A 21,043-nucleotide genomic window follows, 5' to 3' on the forward strand; every position below is an offset into this window, starting at 1 on the left:
CAACCATTCAACCAAGCCTCAGTTTAAATGGGTGGAGGGGGTGACAGAGAGGTTCTTCTTTGTGGAAGCCCGACAGCGTATGGTGCATGGAAACAGCCTCTGCTTCCTAGACTGATCCCATAATACTCCATTTTTATGCTCCCCTCATTTCCTGCACACTAGGCAAAATTTATAGCGGCTAATTAATCTACCAACCCAAGTTAGATATGGCCCTTTTGGCTAAAGGGATCAGTGGGTATGGTGAGAAAGCAGGTACAGGATTCTGAGTTGGATGATCAGCCATGATCATACTGAATGGCGGTGCAGGCTCGAAGGGCCGAATGGCCTAGTCCTGCACCTATTTTCTATTTTTCCAACCCTGTGCATCTTTTCAGGAAACCCATGCAGCCTGTGACAGGCTGTGACTGCAGAACTGAACCACACTGAAGTAGAAATAAAAGGTCTGTATTCAACATAGTACATCTTCTGGAGAGAATCTAACTTTCTTTGCACTACACGATATTTTATACTTTTTAAACACAAAGACAAGAATAAAATGATTAAGCAGCACACACAAAATGCCAGAGGGAACTAAGGGTCTTGGTCCAAAACATTGACACATTCATTTGTACAGATGCTGCCTGACCTGCTGTTTTCCTCCAGAAATTTGTATGTATTGCTTTGGAAGTTCCAGCATCTACAGAATTTATAACCTGCATTATATTTATAAATGATTGACTGTGGTTTCAATGGCTATAATCACCTATCTATCTTTAACTTTGAGCGTAGACAAGTAACTTTACACAACTTTGAGTGCAGACAGGTAACTAGCAAAACCCATAGGAATATCCAACAGCTGGTGGCTGGTCCAAGAGCTTCTGAGCACATACACCGAAAATATACCTCCCTTGTTACAGTATTGAGGGTTGGCTCCCTGAATATACAAAAAGTCCAAATATTAAGTGACAAAATAGATGTGTCTTGAACTGCGCATTAGATAGCAGATACAGCCTTTACAATGAGTCAATGCAGGAGACAGCCACTTTATATCTTCCCTGAGGTTATCATGAAGTTTTAAATGACTACAAATTAACATGAACATCCGTCTATCGTCTTCCCCTACATAGTTTCTATGGCACAGAATCTCAAGGTCCTACATCCAATGATTGGTTTGGCTGGCCTTAAATTATCAGTTGCAGTTAAACTGTGAACAGGAACAAGAGAATATTGGCAGATGCTGGAAATCCAAAGCAACACACACAAAATGCTGGAGGAGCTCAGCAGGTCAGGTAGCATCTATGGAAAATAGTAAACTGTCGACATTTCAGGACAAAACCCTTCATCAGTATTGGAGTTTACACTTTTCCATAGTTAGTACCTGGCCTGCTAAACTATGAACAGTTTTTACTTCCTCCCCAACCTGATGGCATGAATACTTATTTCTCCTTCTGGTTAAAAAAAAATTCCCTCCCACTTCCCTCTTCCTCCTCCCCTGTTCCCCAATCTGGCCTTTTACCTCTTCTCCCCTGCCTATCAGTTCCCCTTCTTCTTCACTTTTTCCTATGGTCCATTTTCCTCTCCTATCAGATTACTACTTCTCCCTTGACCTTTGACTTTCCCCACCCACCTGGCTTCACCTGTCACTTTCTAGCTATCCTCCTTCCCCTCCCTCCACCTTTTTACGCTGCCATCTTCCCCCTTCCATTTAACTCTTGAAGAAGGGCCTCAGCCTGAGACATCCACTATTTATTCATTTCCATAGATGATGCCTGTCCTACTGAATTCTTCCAGCATTTTGTGTGTTGCTTCTCATTTTAATTAATACCTGTCAAAGTTTCCTAATGCCAAAATAATCCCTCAGAGGTAGCAGTATTGAACCCTGATCACTGGCATGGGGGGTGGGGGGTGTTGAGGGGAGCAGCTCTACTAGCTGCATCGTTATGCCATCCTACTTGACTTGTCCAGGTTGGGGAGTGCAGTCGCCTCTGCCCTCAGTATAGAATCATTTAAATCAAAATTACTTTCCCTTGCTCCTTATGTCCATTGGGAACGTCTGTAGTCAGAGAACAATGGGAACAATCTTTCAAGAGAGTAACTGAAGGGTCTTCCTTAATTTCATGCCTTTACTGTGGTAAAACTCCCAAAGACACTTATCAAATTAAATTTACAGCAGATAGCTTTAGATGGCCAGTATTTCATAGACATCTTGAATGAGAGAAAATCCAGAGAAACACAGAAAGGCTTGGAGAGAGGATTACAGAGCTTGTAGTCTAGTTGAGGCACAGAAGAACCATCCATTAAAATGGATGGCTGGCTGGAGGCTCTTCAGATCGACTTCAATGTAGTGTTCAAAAGACAGAAACATCAAACAGCAACTCAGGTTCTAGATGTGGATAAGGTAGTCTTCAAAATAATGGGATAGATTGTGTCAAAGGTGCTTATGCTAATAGACAAAAAGATAGCGAGTCAATGGGGGGTGTTCACAGAAAGAACACTGTGATAAAGAACCAGTTTATAGCCCAAAAAAGCACTGTTTCTTATTTGCATGTGCTACTCAGACATCCATTATGATTGGGTATATCAGGATTAGAAACATACAAGAACATTGAATGATGCATCAAAGTAGAAAATATTTTTTCAGCTGGGATCACAAAGAAAACCCTTTCAGCATTCAGCAGTGTATTTTTTTGAAAAAAGCTTGCCATTTAAATATAAAAATTCACTTACCCCACCATCCGATCCGCCCAGAGACAACCCTCTCTTTGCTATACTGTGAATAAAAAGTAAGTTTTGTGACCACATAGCACTTTGAAACCTGGAAGAAATTATTTAGATGTGCACTTGAATTATAATAATTCACTTTGATAAGGCACTACCTCAGCTTGTATTTTTCTAATAATAATCAACCAAGGCACACTATTGCATGAATGTACGTGGTACAAAACATCCAACAGTGAAAATATCGACCCAGAGAGTCAATAAACAAAACACATTCTCAGCAAGACATGTTCAGAATCAGAATTTCCTAAGCTGAAAGAGCAGAAAAGTAATTTTCATTATTATCATTCCCTGGAGGGCAAGAATATGATTCTATAATCTTGTCACCCACTTAAAACAATCCTCAGTGGTATTCTGTACTTGTGAACCTCTGGCCTTCATTTGCAGGGGTGCACCTGGGGAGCCTCGGCCTTCCACAGAAATACATATGTTAAGATGTACAAAAAAACTGGATGAACTTAGCAGGTTGGGCAGCATCCATTGAAAGAAGCAGTCAACGTTTCGGGTCGAGACCCTTCATCAGGACATCATATGTTACGTGTTAGGCCACATCCCCACTTCAGTCCAACTGACGTTTAACTCGACTCCCACAGAGGCCTTTAGAAAAGTTCCAAACTTTAGTAAGGTTAAGGAAATTAATCCAAGAATGGATTTTTTTTCTAACATTTATTCTGCAACCGAGATTTTAAGACCTGGTTACAAATATCACAAATAGGCTTAAAAAGATTTAGAGAGTTGCAGAGCAACATCTCTACAATACGTCATTGAAAGGCTGAGTGACAGATTAGATGTTTATGGGTAGGTAGGTTCCCTATTGATCCCAAAGGAAATTACAGCGTCACAGTAGCACTACAAGTGCACAGATATACAAACATTAGAAGAGAGGTAAAAATAAAAAGTAAGTTACCTCAAATGGTTTAACAGGAGGGGGTCATCACTCCCCCAGTTATAGGTTGACTCATTATGAAGCTTAATGGCCGAGAGTAAGAATGACCTCATACTGTATAGCATTCTTGGGAGTAGCGCAGTTCTCTTAATTTATTACTAAAAGTGACCCCCTGTTCAGCCAAAGTGAAATGCAGAGGGTGAGAAACATTGTCCAGGAATGCCAGGGTCCATTGTTCTACCACGGCCTCCAGAATGCCCTGAAACCAAGGTGTGGTCACCCTGATGCTGAACAATGGTTCCTTTCAGAGCTCCATGAAGTAACAGATGAAGGTTTTCACCTTCAAATGTGCACCATTGTACTTCCCCTAAGTAACACCAGGTCCACAGTGTTTCTATCAACCAGAAATCATAAAGTCATTATTCCAAATGTGGTGTAAATCACCAAAGAAACAAACTTGTTTTTAAATATTGAGCTGAGATTACCACCTAGTTTTCAGCTTCATAATCCGTCAAATTTTATGCTTTGCTATCTGATCACAGAACAGATTAGAATAATTTGAAATGGATTAAATTTGTCAAACCAATACTTCCACCCTCCTTGTAAATAAATTGACTGGATGCCAAAGAAAATTATTATCAGTTATTGGGATCAGTTCAAATTTGCCCCTAAAATACCTTCCCAGAAAATTTAATTTCTAGGCATACCTTCCCTCATTCTAAAGGCACAGTTCACCCTGTGATCACCACCAACTTTTTTTTTATCTAAATCAACCTCTCGCTTTCTCAGAACATTTTCCTTTTCGATCATTGGAGATGCAATGCCTCCTCGTCTTTATCTACAATATGTTCCCACTATGCAGTAACCCAAAAAGTCATTTCATATGAAGCAGCAATTTACTTGCAGTTCTTCCACTTCTGTGCATAACATTCAGTGCTCATACTGTGCTCTGCTATACACTGGAGAAACATAACACAGGTTAGATGACTGCTTTACAACATCTCCATTCTATTGCAATGATGACTCTAAGTTTCCAATTTGCTCTTATGTTAATTCTCCATCTACTCCCATTCTGAAGTCTCTGTTCAAAGGTTCATTTATTACCTAAGTATACAACTCTGAAATTCTTCTTCTCCATATAGCCACGAAACCAAGAAAGCAAAGAACAGCAGCATAATCATCAACCCCCAAATCCCTCCTCTCTGCACAAAAAAAAAACCAGATCCCCTTCCTCTGTACACAAGAAAGATCAGGCCAAGCACACAGAATATAAAAACCTATAAAACTGAGAAAAGTCCATAGTACAAGTCTATATCCAGAATGCAGAAAACTTGGGTAACATTCTGCAGGCACAGTGGAGTCCTTGCCCTCTCCAGCAGCAGAGCATTCCCACAGGCAATCAAAAGGAAGGCAGTTGGTGCTCACCTTCCGCATTCACCTCAAGGTTTAAATCTCCCTTGGCACTTTAATCAGCAAACAATGGAAGCTTTAATCTGCAAAATCAAGTTGAACATCAGCAAGTGCCATGTCCCGCAGCGTCCTCGCCACAAGGTTCACGCACGTTGCCTCTGCCTCCCGGAATCCTCTTGGAGACCGCGGAGTGCTGGAACACCCAAATGATATCCAAACTGCAAATCGCAGGCTCCAAACAGTTCCAGAATCACATTTAAGACAAAAAAAATGTATAAGACATTAAAGAAGTGAAATACATGGTTTCATAATCTATCCGGAAGGTGTTGACTGTGGGAGCATTGTACACAAGCGCCATCTTGACTGGAAGAGTCAAATGTCACTGGCCTTCTGCAAATTTGGAATCAGAATCAGATTTATCATCAGTGGCACATGCCATAAAATTTGTTTATTTGCAGCAGCAATAGTGCACAATACATAACATCATAAATTACAAGAATACATAAAAATTACTGTAAATTACAATAAATAATATTTTTAAAAATGAAAAGTAAATAAATTGTGCAAAAAGAGAGCAAAATAGGGGGGTAATGTTGATGGACCATTTCAAAATCTGGTGACAAAGGGGAAGAATGTTCCTACAACGTTGAGGGTACATTTCCAGGCTCTTGTACCTCCTTACTGTTGGTAGTAATGAGAAGAGGGCATGTCCTGAATGGTGAGGATCCATACAAATAGATGCTGCATTCTTGAGGCATCACATTCGGAAGATGTCCTCAAGTGGGGAAGCTAGCGCCCAGGATGGATCTGGTTGAGTTTACAACACACTTTTCCCGATCGTCTGCATTGGTACCTCCACAGCAGGCACTGATGCAACCAGTCAGAATGCTCTCCACGGTACATTATGCTATTCATGCTACTGTCTTTGCTGAAAAACCAAATCTCCTCAAAACCCTGATGAACTACAGCTGCTGGTGTGCATTCTTTGTAATTTTATCAATATGTTACACACAGGATAGATCTTCAGAGATGCTGGCATCCAGGTACTTGAAGCTGCTCACCGCTTCCACTGCAGATCCCTCATTGAGAACTGCTGGATGTTTTAATTTCCCTGTTCTGAAGTCCACAAGCAACTACTTGACCTTACTTATGTGAAATGTAATGTTGTTGTGACACCACTGGGTGATAGCACTGAACTAGTCAATCTATCTCACTCTAGTATGCCTCTTCATCCATCATCTAAGATATTGCCATCAACAGATAGGTCAATGGCAAATTTATGATTGGAGTTAAGCTGTGCGTTGGAGCTTTTCCAATAAAATTCAATACAAACTCAAGTTTTCTGTCTAGCACAATGTAACTTTCAGGAATCAATATTGAATTTAACATGGTCAGACAATCAGCCTTTTCCCATTTGATCTGAGCTGGCCAGTGCTGATGCAGGATCATCCAAATGTAATATTAACTTAGTTTTTCTCTATAGATGCCAACTGACCTGTTAAGAATTTCAGATTTCCAGCAACAACTCTGTTTTGTATCTGAAGCATTGTTTTCTTTCCTCTATCCTTTCTATTTCCTCTCAACTATTTCCCCTCTATTTCAACACCTCTAGATCTATCAGCCATTATTACCGAGTATTCTTTGATGGCAACATCAGCAAACCGTCCTTTCCCATCCTTCACAGTCATCGCGTTTGTACTTCCCACCCCTTCCCGTTCTCTACAACTTTAATCAGTTTCCTTACTTCTCACATTCCTATGAAAAAATCAGTGACTGGAGATACTAACACTTGCTTCTTCATTGATGTTGCCTGACCTGTTGAGTTTTCCCAAAATTTTTAAACAATATGCTTAATTTTTTGACTTGACATAAAAGCCAAGGGTCTTGTAAGTCGTTAAATGCAGTGTTCCACTATGAGTGAAAAAAAATATTAGCCCGAGAACTGACTACAGAACCCAATTAGTTTATACTAGATAAACTCCTTACCTAATACTGTCAACCAGACTTCCGGTTCCCTTCAGAAATCCCACTTTTGTTTTCAGATAGGACAATCAATTTTATTACAGTCACAAATTTTGCTAGTGTTAATACAGACCAGTCATTAATCTTCAAGAACAGAAACATGTGCAGATTTATTTTATCCAGAAGCTGACATTAATTGAAATAAACTAATTTGGTAAGGGGAAGGAAACCAGGGTGTTAGGATCGAGGAAGAGGAAAATAGAAATAAGTCAAAGATACTGTGCAGCAAAGATGGCAAGAAGGACAGGCAGGTGAATAGACAGGGTAATTTGCTGTGCAATAGAAATATAGCAAAATCGGTAACAGATACTGATCTAAATGTACTGTACTTAAATGCACGCAGCATTAAAAATAAAGTGGCTGACCTTATTGTACTGCTACAGGTTAAAAGATATGATATTGTAGCCATCACCGAGTCATAGCTAAATGATGGATATGATTGGGAGCTGAATGTCCAAGGATACACAGTGTATAGGAAAGATAGGAGGGTAGGTAAAGGGGGTGGCGTGGCCCTGATGGTAAGCAACGATATCAAATCACTGGAAAGAAGGATCAGAAGAGGTAGAATCCTTATGGGTCGAGTTAAGAAATGGCAAGGGTAAAAAGACATCAATGGCAGTTATGTACAGGCCTCCAAACAGCAGCCAGGATGTGGACAAGTTACAGCTGGAAATAGAAAAAGCGTGACAGAAGAATAATGTCAAGATAATTATGGGGGATTTTAATATGAAAGTGGATTGGGAAAGTCAGGAAGGTACTGGATCTCAGGAGAGGGAGTTTGTAGAATGCCTATGGGATGGCTTTTTGGAGCAGCTTGTCCATATGATCGAGCTCAGTTTCAAATTTGAAAAGGAGAAGCTGGTATCAGGTGTATTGATATTTCAGTGGAACAAAGGAAATTACAGTGCTATGAGAGAGGAACTGGCTGAAGTTGATTGGAAAAGCAAGCTAGATAGAAGGACAGTAGAGCAGAATTGGATGAAATTTCTACAAGAAATAAGGAGAGTGCAGGAAAAATATATTCAAAGAAAAAAGAAAATCATGAATGGAAAAATGGCACAAAATGTGGCTAGCAAGAGAGGTTAAGGCTAAAATAAAAGCAAAAGAGACGGTGTACAAGAATGCAAAAATTAGTGGGAAAACTGAGGACTGGACAAATTTTAAAGACTTACAGAAGGAAACTAAGAAAGTCATTAGGAAAGAAAAAGATGAATTATGAAAGGTAGTTGGCAATTAACATAAAAAAGCATACTAAGAGTTGTTTTAAATATATTAAGATTAAAAGAGTGACTCGGGTAGATATAGGACCGATTGAAAATGATGCTGAAGAAATTATAATGGATAACAAAGAGATGGCACAGGAACTAAATGAGTATTTTGCATCAGTCTTCACAGTGGAAGACAATAGCAACATACCTGATAGCCAGAGGTCTCAGGGAATAGAATTAGGTACAGTCAAAATTACTAGAGAGAAAGTGTTTGGGAAGCTAAATGGACTAAGGATAGATAAGTCTCTTGGACCGGATGAGGTGCACCCACGAGTTCTGAAGGAGGTGGCTTTGGAGATTGTGGAGGCATTGGAAATGATCCTCCAGGAATCAATAGATTCACAAATATAGTTCTGCTGTTTAAGAAAAGAGGGAGGCAGAAAAAAGAAAATTACAGACCCAACGGTAGTCGGAAAGTTATTGGAGTCGATCCTCAAGGACGAAGTTATGAAATATCTCGAGGTGCATGACAAGATAGTTTCATGAAGGGAAGATCCTGCCTCACCATTTGAATTTTTTGAGGTAATCTCAAATAAGATTGACAAGGGAGAGGCTGTGGATGCTGTGTATTTTGATTTTCAAAAGGCCTTCTATAAGGTGCCGCATAAGAGGCTGCTTAATAAGATGAGAGCCCATGGAATTACAGGCAAGATATTGGAATGGGTGGAACATTGGCTGATAGAAAGAAAGCAAAGGGTGGGAATAAAGGGATCCTATTCTGGTTGGTTGCCGGTTACTAGTGGTGTTCCGCAGGGGTCGATGTTGGGGCTTCTTCTTTTTACACTGTATATCGATGATTTAGATTATGGATTAAATGGTTTTGTGGCTAAGTTTGCGGATGACACCAAGATAGGTGGAGGAGCAGGAAGTGTTGAGGAAACGGAAAGGTTGCAGCGAGACTTGGTCAGTTTAAGAGAGTGAGCAAAGAAATGGCAGATAAGATACAATGTTGAGAAACGTACAACTGTACATTTTGGAAGAAGAATAATTGGGCAGATTATTACTTAGATGGGGAGAAAATTCAAAAATCAGAAGTGTAAAGGGACTTGGGGGTCCTCGTGCAGGATACCCTAAAGGTTAACCACCAGGTTGGATCGGCAGTAAGGAAAGTGAATGCTATGTTGGCATTCATTTCAAGAAGTATAGTGTATAAGAGTAAGGAGGTTTTGATGAGGCTCTATGGGGCACTGGTGAGACCTCATTTAGAATACTGCATGCAGTTTGGGACCCCTATCTTAGAAGGGATGTACTGATGTTGGAGGGAGTTTAGAGAAGATTTACGAGGATGATTCCTGGAATGCAGGGGCTAACATATGAGGAGCGTTTGTCGGCTCTTGGACTGTATTCATTAGAGTATAGAAGAATGAGAGGGGATTTAATAGAAACATTTTGAATGTTGAAAGGGTTGGACAGAGTAGATGTGGAAAGGCTGTTTCCCTTGTTGGGTGAGTCCAGGACAAGAAGCCACAGTCTTAGAATTAGAGGGTACCCATTTAAAAAAGAGATGAGGAGAATTTTTTTTTAGCCAGAGGGTCGTGGATTTATGGAATTTGTTGCCACATGCAGCTGTGGAGGCCCGATCATTGAGGGTGTTTAAGGAGGAGATTGATGGGTATCTAATTAGTCAGGGTATCAAGGGATATGTGGAAAAGGCCAGAAATTGGAACTAGATGGGAGAATAGTTTAGCTCATGCTGGAGTGGCGGAGCAGACTCGATGGGCCGAATGGTCTACTTCCGTTCCTTTGTCTTGTGATCTTGTGATAGTCCTCAACGTAATTTTATTGAATCCAATGTAAGTAAGTAGGTGACAAACATGCAACAACAGTGTATATGCTTGAATTAATCCCCGAGAATTGCATGATATAGGTCAGATTACATCATTCATTTGATAATTAAAGAACAAATTTCTAACCCCTTCCTTCTCAGTTCTGAAGAAGGGTCGCGGCCCCAAACGTCGACTCTTTATTTATTTCTACAGATGTTGCCTGACCTGTTGAGATTCTGCAGCATTTTGTGTGTGTTACTTTGGATTTCCAGCATCAGCAGATGTTTTCGTGTTTACATATTTCTTATGTTTCAATTATTTCTGACCAGCAATCTTTTGTAACTGCTGTACGCCAATATTCTCTAAAGATAACCCAGGAGAAAGCTTAGATGAGTTATTTCATTGCCATTTTAGTCATTCTAGATCTTCAGTTTTATTGCGTCTGAAACCATAAAGCTGCCAACTTCCATCTGATCTACTTGGGTACTCAAACTCCATGGCAAGCATAATGTTGGTTGGTACCACTTGAAGGATTGTAACATTAGTTAAATGATGCAACACTGTTTAGTGTGGAAGTTGCTCCAGCCTCTCTCAGCAAGAAGTTTCTAAATTTGCCGGTGATACCATATTGCAAGAGCTAGTCAGCTAGATGGTATTAAAGAGGGTGACTAATTACAGCAGGAATAAATTTAAAGAATGGACAATTAAGGTAAAACACCAGGTAGTGCATGCTAGTAAGAATAAGGGGTAATTTATTACTTGGAAGGTGCCAATCCACCAGTCATTTAAATTGTTACTATACATTAGCTAGACCGGAAAAGAAGAACAGGCACTATGGAAACATGAGGCACTATGGTTTAGGTTCCAGTGAAACAGAATTCAAAAACAGGAAGTTATCTGAATCTGCACCAAACATTGGTTACACCACACTTAGAATTCAGGAATGCGTCAGTTGGCCCCTGAAGTTTGCCCTAATGTTCAACAAAAGCATGATTGATCTGCCCCAGTATAGTAGATAATTATTTTTTCATGCTAATCAGATACAGTACTGTAATTTATGAAGCTATCAGCACCAGAAGCACTGAAGCCATTAAATAAACACAACGGGGTAAGAAATCAAAAAAATAAGACATCTGCTCCAAATGCAGGCAGCTGGTAATTACTAAGCAACATTATTAAATTAATGAAAAGACAAGGTCAAACTTTCATATGCAGTATGGCCAGAACAGTAGCAAATTATGGTTTTAGCTTAGAAAATGATTTGATTCATAAAAGTAAAACAAGTATCCTGTAACACACACAGTACGCTGGAGGAAGTCAGCAGATCAATCAGCAGCAATAGAAATGTATAAACAGTCGACCATGCAGCTCAAAACGTCGACTGTTTCATCATTTCTGTAAGTTCTGCCTGACCTGCTGAGTTCCTCCAGCATTCTGTGTGTTGCTCTAGATGTCCAGCATCTGCAGAATCTCTTGTGTTTACAAGTATCCTGCAGTTAGTTTTCTTCCACCCGCTATCCCTGCCCACCCCACCTAACCAAAGTTCATATCAGGTTAAAATCAAGAGTAAACTGGAAAGAATAAACTAAAAGGAATCAAGGAAAATGGTTAAGGTACCACACTGACCAGACTTCATATGTAGATCCTCCTCAGTTACAGTCGGTTTTCACTCATGTGAACTACTTGTAACCTGTCAAATGCATCCTGCCAGTCTCCAAAACACTTGTTTACATATACAGGCTGGACATAAGTCGGGTATTGATAACCAGTGGAGGGCCAGTACTGCAAAACTGCTAAGAAACTAGAATAATACACAAATTTTAAAAACAAGCCCAAATGCCAAACATTAGAGTTGATTGTTAAAATCTTTTCCAGACAAATCTTCTATAGTTTGAAACAAAGGAACAGTCCTGTGATAATTGGGACACCTTTGTTAAAATGCAGCCAAAAATGACAAATTCTGTATTTCAGGGCTCAGCACAAAAATGCATATTTGAATAATTAGAAACCAGTATTTTCATACATTATCCAATCCAGTTTCAAGGTTAGCAAAAGTATCTTAAAAGTATTTGACAAAATTTGTTCAGGAAGAATTGATGAGGTTAATAGAACTAATGGTAATTTAATTAGTCCATGCATGACAAAAAGTCCAAGGTTCAGACTTAAGTTGTTGAGGAAAGAACTGGCATCATGTCAGCAGCACTGAACCAAATGGAATTGTGGAGAGAATAAGTGCAAATAGTTTAAATTAATAATGCAATATTGATAATTAATTTGGCATAATTTTCATAGGAAGTTTATGATATACAGTATTACATTTCCATGACAGATACAGGACATTAACTTTTAAGACAGATACTATATATACTTCATATACATTCTTTATTTCTCAAGCAGGTATTTACAAGTTCACTTTTTTCATAATCTTCTAATATAATATACGTAAGTATATTGCAATCAATTGTTATCCAAAGCGTCCAGTTACTCACAGCGTTTTAGAGAGGGTTACCCATTTGTAACATTAAAAAAATACAAATTCTATATTAAAATAAACAAAAAGAGCACATTTGTAACTGGACAACCCTGTTGTTCCCACTGCCTGTATTTTAGGTATCTAACATATACCTGCTTTCAACTAACTCAGTCTTTGAAGAAACTCCCAGGCAGCATTAAGAAACTGAAGTTTTTGAAAGGCGTCAATGCAAACTTAATAAGTACATCACAATTGTTAGAAATGTAACTCAGGAGCAACTGTAATATTAACAGGAAGCTCCTTAGGTGCAAAATATTTTTTAAAAATTCAAAACCTGAACTTGTGGTACTGATGCTCATGTTATATGTAATCAGTTTCTGTTTATAATTTACTGTCCAATACCTAGGGTCTCACAAAAAGCAAATTTATTCAATTGTAAGCTTACTTTAATTATACATGTTCAAATAATAGCTGTTGAGAGACCATTTTATTTTTGCTTTCTACTTTATAGTTGTCTACCTTCTTTAAATTTTCATAATTTTCATGGTTTTCAAAGACAAATTGGTCAGATAGAAATAAGCAGCCATCCATTGAATTGCTGACTTCAGACACCCCTCTAAGCAGAGTGGAAGTTGAAGGACAATGGAGGGGGATGGATAAAGTAATTCAGTCAACTATTTCTCATTTCCAATTATTGACAATATGTACATTTGATTCTTTACCTCCTCACCAATCTATTACAGAGTTTTCTAAATTTCACCTGATGGCACCTTGCTCATTTCAAAACAATACAGACGTATAATCAAACTATGTATATAAGCTATCTTATGTATTTATATTTATCGTATTTTTTATTGTGTTCTCTACCTTTTGTGCTGCATCAGGTCCAGATTAACAATTTTTTTATGTTCTCCTTTACATCTTTCATAGTACAAAAAACGCAACATGTACAGCCTGTACATACAAACAAGTGTTTGAGAGTCTGGAATGAGTATAAATATTCATACAAACAAGTAATATTACCAAACTTTACAATCTATTTATTCCCTCAGTTTTTGATATTAATTACTGATGCATTATTATTTTTTAAAATTAAATATACCGTAGCATCTTTGCTGCCTCCTCTCGATTTACCACTGTGTCTTTCACCGCCCTGCCACATTTTGTTGGTGTGCAGCCTGTGAAAAATTTAAAAAATACTAAAATCAGGATTCTCTTATGCACAGCTCATGATATCATCTTAGTTTTGTATTCAACAACAGGAAAGCCTGCAAACTTTGTATGGCACCACTACATATCAATGGACTCAGATAATGCAGTTAGTTCAGAGTATCTTGTACTTACATCCCATTCATGATGCAACTTATTCTCTTTCATACCTGCCATTAACTTATTCTACATGGTAACTAACAGTAACCAACAAACCTAGCAGCAAACCTTCAGGAAATCCACAGAGAGAATTTACACGGGTCACTAAAACGATACCCAAGGTCAGGGTCAAACCCAGGCAGCTGAAGCAGTGAGAAAGCTACTTTTGTGCTACTTTTATTTAAGTTCACTCGTGTCATTTGAGATGCAGCATTAATGCTTCTGAACTGACAATGTGCATTTCAACACATTTCTGCTAACATCTTGCAAGACATGAAAGTCTGACTTTCTTCAAAAGAGACCTTCATCTGCAGTCTCCATTCTCAGATTTATCTAAATGGATGATTTTGTTGGGCCTGATCAACTTGAAGCCATGTAGTGATGACTTGAAAAGAGGCAAAGTCACCAAGTCCCAAATGCAGAATAGGATCCATTGCATTCTCAGTACACCTTTTGTAGACATCGAAGCCACACAACCAGCTATCCTGTCCATCAAAGCTTTCAACCTTGTTTCTGATTTTGTATATCATTCAGCAGCATGAAAACTATTAGAAGTTTCAAATAATTATTTCAAGAAATGAAATTACAAATTCAACTAATTATTCTTCAATACACTTAATTAAAATCAAAATATGAAGCCATACACAGGCTAAAAAATGTAACTAACATTCTTCCTTTGATACCCAATAGGCCAACAAACCCCATTCAAGTGCTGATTCAGGAACTGAAAGCCCAAATGAATGGCAAAGCAATTTGTTGATCCCATTTATGAAGTCTAGCAGCAGGAAAAAAATCGTTGACCGATCACAGCCAATACATTCAAATTTCCGCAGTCAGACCAATAAACACAAAGCTGTGTCACCTGTATCAAAAATACTGCTGAAGGACAAGCAAAACACAGCAAAATCCGCTTATTGAAGACCAGTTTCCTTTGGACAAATCATTTGCAAAGTATTAGTTCTACCAAACTATATTTAAAATTCTCATTAATACACTCTTCTCACCACTTCAATTTCAGCTGCATTCACTGGGTTTACAAAATTATATAAAAATTTGTAGAAAATAACACTTTTTTAAAAGCTTTTTCACTCGAAAAAAGCTTGGGAGAGGCTATCTGTCCTTGTAGGTGAAAAAGTGCATTATAATGGTAGACTACACCTCTCTTTCTTTCACTGCCTTGTACTACTGGATGGATGACTTTGATTTTGAGGTTTCAGATTGTAGAGTGATACAATTCTTCTGGGTCTGGTCACAACTCACTGCACCTCTTAGATTCTGTGTTTAGGTTTCTGCTCCTCCATCTAATGCATACTTTTATGAGACTGAGCTTACATTATACAAGAATTGTATCTCGGGTGTTTTACCACTGTTTCAACCTATCTGCAAATAAGATCAGGTAATTTTATTCCCCCCCCCCCCCCCCCATGTCAGTACATTCATTACCAGACAGCAGCTGGCAACAATGCTAATCTGGCAAAATGTGCCTGGATCTGTACTCTGTTAACAGGTGACTCAGGTGAAGTGGATTATTGACATTTACTTTATAGTAGTACAAATTACATACACCTCATCCACTCATCTCCCAGGGTGAGCTTAAAATAGCATTCCTGGGGATTGCTAATGGAAGAAAAATTGACATTTTGTCTTTAAAAGCCATGTGGTGAACACACTTTTTCCACTTCCTTGGTTCTCTATTTAGCGAAATTATTTCGAGTGTTGAGCATTTATTCTCAGGTGTTTTCCAGATACACGGAAAAAGAAACTATTTCAGTTGATATTTTTAACTCGGAATCAGGATCAGGTTTAATATCACCAACATTATGTCATGAACTTTGTCTTTGAAGCAGCAGTACAATGCAATACATTATCATAGATAAAAAACATGAATTACAGTAAAAATATATTTAGTTAAATTAAATAAGAAGTGCAAAAAATAGAAATATTAAAGTATGAGGCAGTGTTTGTGAATTTAATGTCCATTCAGAAATTGGTTGCCGGAGGGGAAGAAGCTGTTCCTGAATCATTGAATGTGTGCCTTCAGGCTTCTGTACCTCCTTCCTGATGGCAGCAAAGAGAACGAGGCATGAGCAGGGTGATGTGCATCCTTAATGATGGATGCTGTCTTTTTAAGGCATCGCTCCTTGAAGATATCGTGGATACTATGGAGGCTAGTGTCCATGATGGAGATGACTGTTTACAACTCTTTGCAGCTTCTTTTGATCCTATGCAGTAGCCCACCCCTCCCCACTTCCCAATACCAGACGGTGATCCAGCCAGTTAGAATGTTTTCCACAGTACACCTGTAGAAATTGCAAGTATCTTTGATGACATACAAAATCTCCTCAAACTCCTAATGAAATGTAGTTGCATCGATATATTGGGCCCAGGATAGATCCTCAGAGATACTGACACCAAAGAACTTGAAATCGCTCACTCCTTTCACTTCTGGTCCCTCTCGGAGGACTGGTGTGTGTTCCCTCGTCTTACCCATTCTGAAGTCCACAATCAGTTCTTTGGTCTTACTGATGTTGAATGCAACTGTGAATGAAGAGTGGAATGTAAGCAAAGAGTGGTCTTACTCGTGGACAATAAAGACAGAAGTCACCAGAGGACGATGAAATTAACAACTATATCAAAACTGCTTAGGTATCAAAAAGAAACATAGCAAACCAGGATCCTCATCACAGAAGACATCCACAGGCTATAAAGAGTGCAGTCTCTTCCAGTTAACATAAATTGTGGCTACCCAGGCTAGATTCCAGGCTAGCATATTAATGGCATAGAAGAATGACAATTTAGAAAAACTTGTAGAAAATATAAAGCTGTATGGCACTCGGTTACACAGAATCTGGCACCACATTTTTGGAAAATGTTGCAAGCAAAGCTATGGGAGTGAGTGGAACATCAGCAAACTGAGGCTTAGAGGAGCTCTGAATGCATTACAAGTATCTGGGAGGGTTGGAGTGAACGTGGTGGGGCTAAGTATTGACAGTGAAGAACAAAGGAAGCCAACACAGGGAAGGAAGATGAGAAAATCTATGGAGAGAAAGGTGAAGGCAAGGGAACAAAAGAACAGTACCAGTCTCTAGGTCAGAGCTACTGCCAATTCCAAAGTGAATGCCCTGAAGGAAGATAAAGATTAACACACCTCAGCTCATCACAAAACCAGTCTCCCCCTCCATGGACTCCAAATATACTTCTCACTGCCTCAGTAAAGCAGCCAACATGATCAAAAGAATAGAGAGATGTTCTTTTGGAACAGAGGAGGAATTTCTTTAGCCAGAGAGTGGTTAATCTGTGGAATTCATTGCCATAAGCGGCTGTGGAGGCCAGGTCATTAGGTATATTTCAGGCAGAGATTGATAGATTCTTGATTGGTCAAGACTTTAAGGGATACAGGGAGAAGCAGGAGATTGGGACTGAGGGAGAAAATGGATCAGCCACGATGAAACAGCGTAGCAGACTTGATGGGCCAAAGGCTTAATTCTGCTCCAATATCTTATGGTCTAAAAGCCCCACGCATACCAGTCATTCTCTCTCTCTCTCTCTCTCTCTCTCTCCCTCCTCCTTCCAGTAGGCAGAAGATTAAAAAAGCCTGGAAACACGTACTCAAAGGCAGCTTGCATCCCATTGTTAAAACTACTGAACAGACCACTTGCACGGTAAAATGGACTCTTGATCTATCTCGCCTTGGCCACGTTCTTTATTCCCTGCCAGCACTGCACTTTCTCTGTTACAGTAATGCATTACTTTGCATTCTACTATTGATTTTCCCTTGTACTACTTCGAGGTTCTGATATGATGAAATTTTCTGTATGATAGCATGCAAAGTTAAGTTTTCACTGTATCTCCATACATGTGGCAATAATGCACCAATGCCAGCTATTGTCAGAAATGCAAGAATACATTAAGGAATAAGCAAGAGGAAAGAAGCTTGTCCACGATAATTGCTGTTGCAATTATGAAATGGAGTCGAGATGATAAAGCAAAACTGCTTTAACATAGGGAGGAGAGATACAATGATATATACCTCTAAATATTTTGGTATTGAGATCACTCTTTCACTATCTCACTGTGCTCCCAGATTCAATGCTCTTTCTTACCTCTGCCCTATTTTACTACTGTATGTTACACAGAATGGAAATGCTCTGACCCTGATATTATCTCCAGATAACATAAACTTAGAAACTAAGATTAATATCAGATGAAGGGAAGCTTTTAAATTAGCACAATTAGAAAAAAAATCCATCGAAAGCACAACTGGCTATAAAGAAGTTCTCCAACCTCTCATTCATGTTAGCATAAATCTGGATTTCATTAATTACTTCGAAGTTGAAGTTCTTCTAATTGAGTGCAATGTGTAATCCACAGAAAACAGAATGAATTCACTTAAAAGCATAATGCAGACTAATTTGTATTTAAATATAAGCAAACAAAAGAGAATTAACTATGCAAATTGGTAACAGTTTAAACAGTGATTAATTATTCAAAACTTTCTCAAAATGGAGCCCTCTTTACAAGAATGCTTTGAATTATCTACTACTTTCTAAAACTTTCCACCATTTAAAATAAACAATCAAATGATGGAAGATAAAGATGTTTGTAAACTAAGGTATGATCCAACAAAATCACATGGGGCAGCATGTTAGTGTAATGGTTAGCACAATGTCTTACAGTATGGGTGACTCAGGTTCAATTCTGCTGCTGCCTGTAAGGAGTTTGTACATTTTTCCACATGTGAGTCTCCTCTGCAGTCCAAAGGCCTACCGGTGGGAGGTTAATTGGTCATTGTAAATTGTCCCATGATTAGGCTAGGATTAAATCAGGGGACTGCTAGTCAGCATGGCTCAAGGGGCTGGAAAGGCCTATTCTGCGTTGTTAGCTACACGGATGGATGAATAAATAAATGATCAACCAGCCATTCATAGGTCACATTAATTCAATGCCAGTTCTTAGTAAGTTTGGTAACATCACATCATCTGATAGTCCCCTAATACAGCCTGCCTGCTTCACAAACACAGCTAAACAGTCATCAGCTTAAACTGCAGCAATTCCCAATTTTAAAACAAACATTTGCGGCAAAACAATATTTTTCAAGTTCAAGTTTGTTGTCATTCAACTATACACGTGTATACAGCTAAACAAAACCTTGATCCTCTGGGGTCATATAGTTGCGATCCAAAACATACAATCAGAAAACTAATATCTGCACAAATCCTGAGTGACATGTGATGCGAAGTGCCTGTTTATGTCAGACTATGTAATGATACTGCCACTACTATAATCAAACAAACAGTTGTATAAATATGCAAAACAGCAGCAATAAAAGGTGAAAAGTGACCAATGCAAGATGAGAGTGTATCTGTGAGTTGGGGAGTAGAGGGTGGGGTGGGGGGGGTCTCGGAAGGACATTCAGACAAAACGTACGTGCATGCCGGGTGGCAGCAGGGTGTTCAGTAGTCTAAGTGTTCTAAGGTAAGAAGGTGTTACCCACTCTGACAGCTCTTGTTCTTAAGCTGGCTTTTACTGGCAATACAAGAATAACATTCAATTTCCTACACATGCTGCAGAATAATGCATCAGCTTTAAAAAGACTGTTAATTCATTTCCTGTTGAGATAACATTCTCCAAATCTCTGTTCCACCTTCTCCCTCATCCTCTTCTCAACCTATTATTACATCATTCATTAAAAATGTGAGGTGCAGTTGGGAAGCAAAATCAAAATGTCATAGAAATGGAATGCCTCCTACTAAGGGAACCATGTAATTAGATATCTTCTCAAAAAAGAATGCACAGTTCAGTGTAATCACTTATAATGACAGTGAATAAAAGATCATCACTCTCATCAGCTACTTAAATAAACTCCAATTAAGATTCAAATCATATAGTTTCTCCAACAGAACAAACATATTTTTAAACTGATAGTACATAACAGAAGTCAGGGGAAAAAGAAGTTCATATAATTCTAAGTTCATTATCTTCACGCACAACTTTTTCATCATAGTATCCAGATGTATTGCTGGCTGGTGGTGTAGTGGCATCAGCGCTAGATTTCAGAGCGAAGGCTCCTGAGTTCGAATCCAACCGGCTCCCTTGCACACTTTCCATCCATGCCGGGTTGAGCATCAAGCTAGCAACTCAGCAAACTCATAAAAACAAGAAAGCCTGCTAAAAATAACGCCGTCATGACGGCATCCTGATGACTCCACTCAGAGTTCAGGGTTTTCTCTTCTTCTTCTTCTATCCAGATGTATTTCTAGCAACACCACAGTTTTTTCCTCTACCATCTTAATTCAAATACTCATTTTAATATTCTGACAAAACTCCCAATATGTTTTGCACCAATATTTCTTTTGATTATTCACTCTTTTCTGGAAAAATACTGGAAAGATGTCTTCCAAACTCTATCCCAAATACTTAATTACAATCTGGAACCTAACCTTTTGATTGCCCTTTTCAGCACGTGCAGAGAAGGGGACATGCACTGAAGTCCGACTAAACGTCGCACACTGTCTTTTGCTTCGCTGTTGGCCAGGCGTGTAGTTTTGCTCAGGTAGAGCATGCTGCCCCGCCCACCTATGCACAGTGGCTCAAGGACATCATGCCCAGCAATACACCTTGAGAAGATCCACTACTCAATCCTCAATTCAGAAATGAAGTTCCAAAAGGTGTGGGGACCCTTTCTTGAATATTTTCAAAATTCCCAGCCAGACTAAAGTTCCATCCTTTCTCCCTTTCCTCAGTACATAAATCCCTGACCTCCAGCACTTTCTGGTAAAACTCTTCGGACTCAGATTTGTTATCATACAATAGCCTATGTATTAGAAAAATACACCTTCTCTATACCAATGCAGCTCTGTGAAGACAAAGGTTCTGTTTAACCCTTTTTGTCAATGCATTGATGGCTTGGAGTTAGTGACTGGGAGGGCTGGGGTGATAATGTTTGTACTATGGGTGCATCTCTTTCATGAATGTGAAGTATACATTTGTGATGCACTGCACAATTCTCCTTTACACTAGGTTCTCTTTATTCAAAAAAACAATAAAAATATTGTTGAAAGATTATTCACTCTTTGCATTCTTGGCTGGTAGT

General features: G+C 38.9%; 1 protein-coding gene across 1 annotated transcript in view; it reads right to left on the reverse strand.

The window, feature by feature from the left end:
- uts2r2 (urotensin-2 receptor 2) overlaps positions 1 to 21,043 on the reverse strand; it is a 126,560-nt gene that overhangs the window by 66,912 nt on the left and 38,605 nt on the right. Inside the window, exons 3-4 of the mRNA XM_059948699.1 lie at positions 13,685 to 13,760; positions 2,707 to 2,749 (exon numbers count right to left, since the gene is read on the reverse strand). Coding sequence (XP_059804682.1) covers positions 2,707 to 2,749; positions 13,685 to 13,760 — 119 coding nt within the window. The remainder of the gene's footprint in view (positions 1 to 2,706; positions 2,750 to 13,684; positions 13,761 to 21,043) is intronic.

The sequence above is a fragment of the Hypanus sabinus genome, chromosome 23, assembly GCF_030144855.1.
Source record: "Hypanus sabinus isolate sHypSab1 chromosome 23, sHypSab1.hap1, whole genome shotgun sequence".
Taxonomy (NCBI): domain Eukaryota; kingdom Metazoa; phylum Chordata; class Chondrichthyes; order Myliobatiformes; family Dasyatidae; genus Hypanus; species Hypanus sabinus.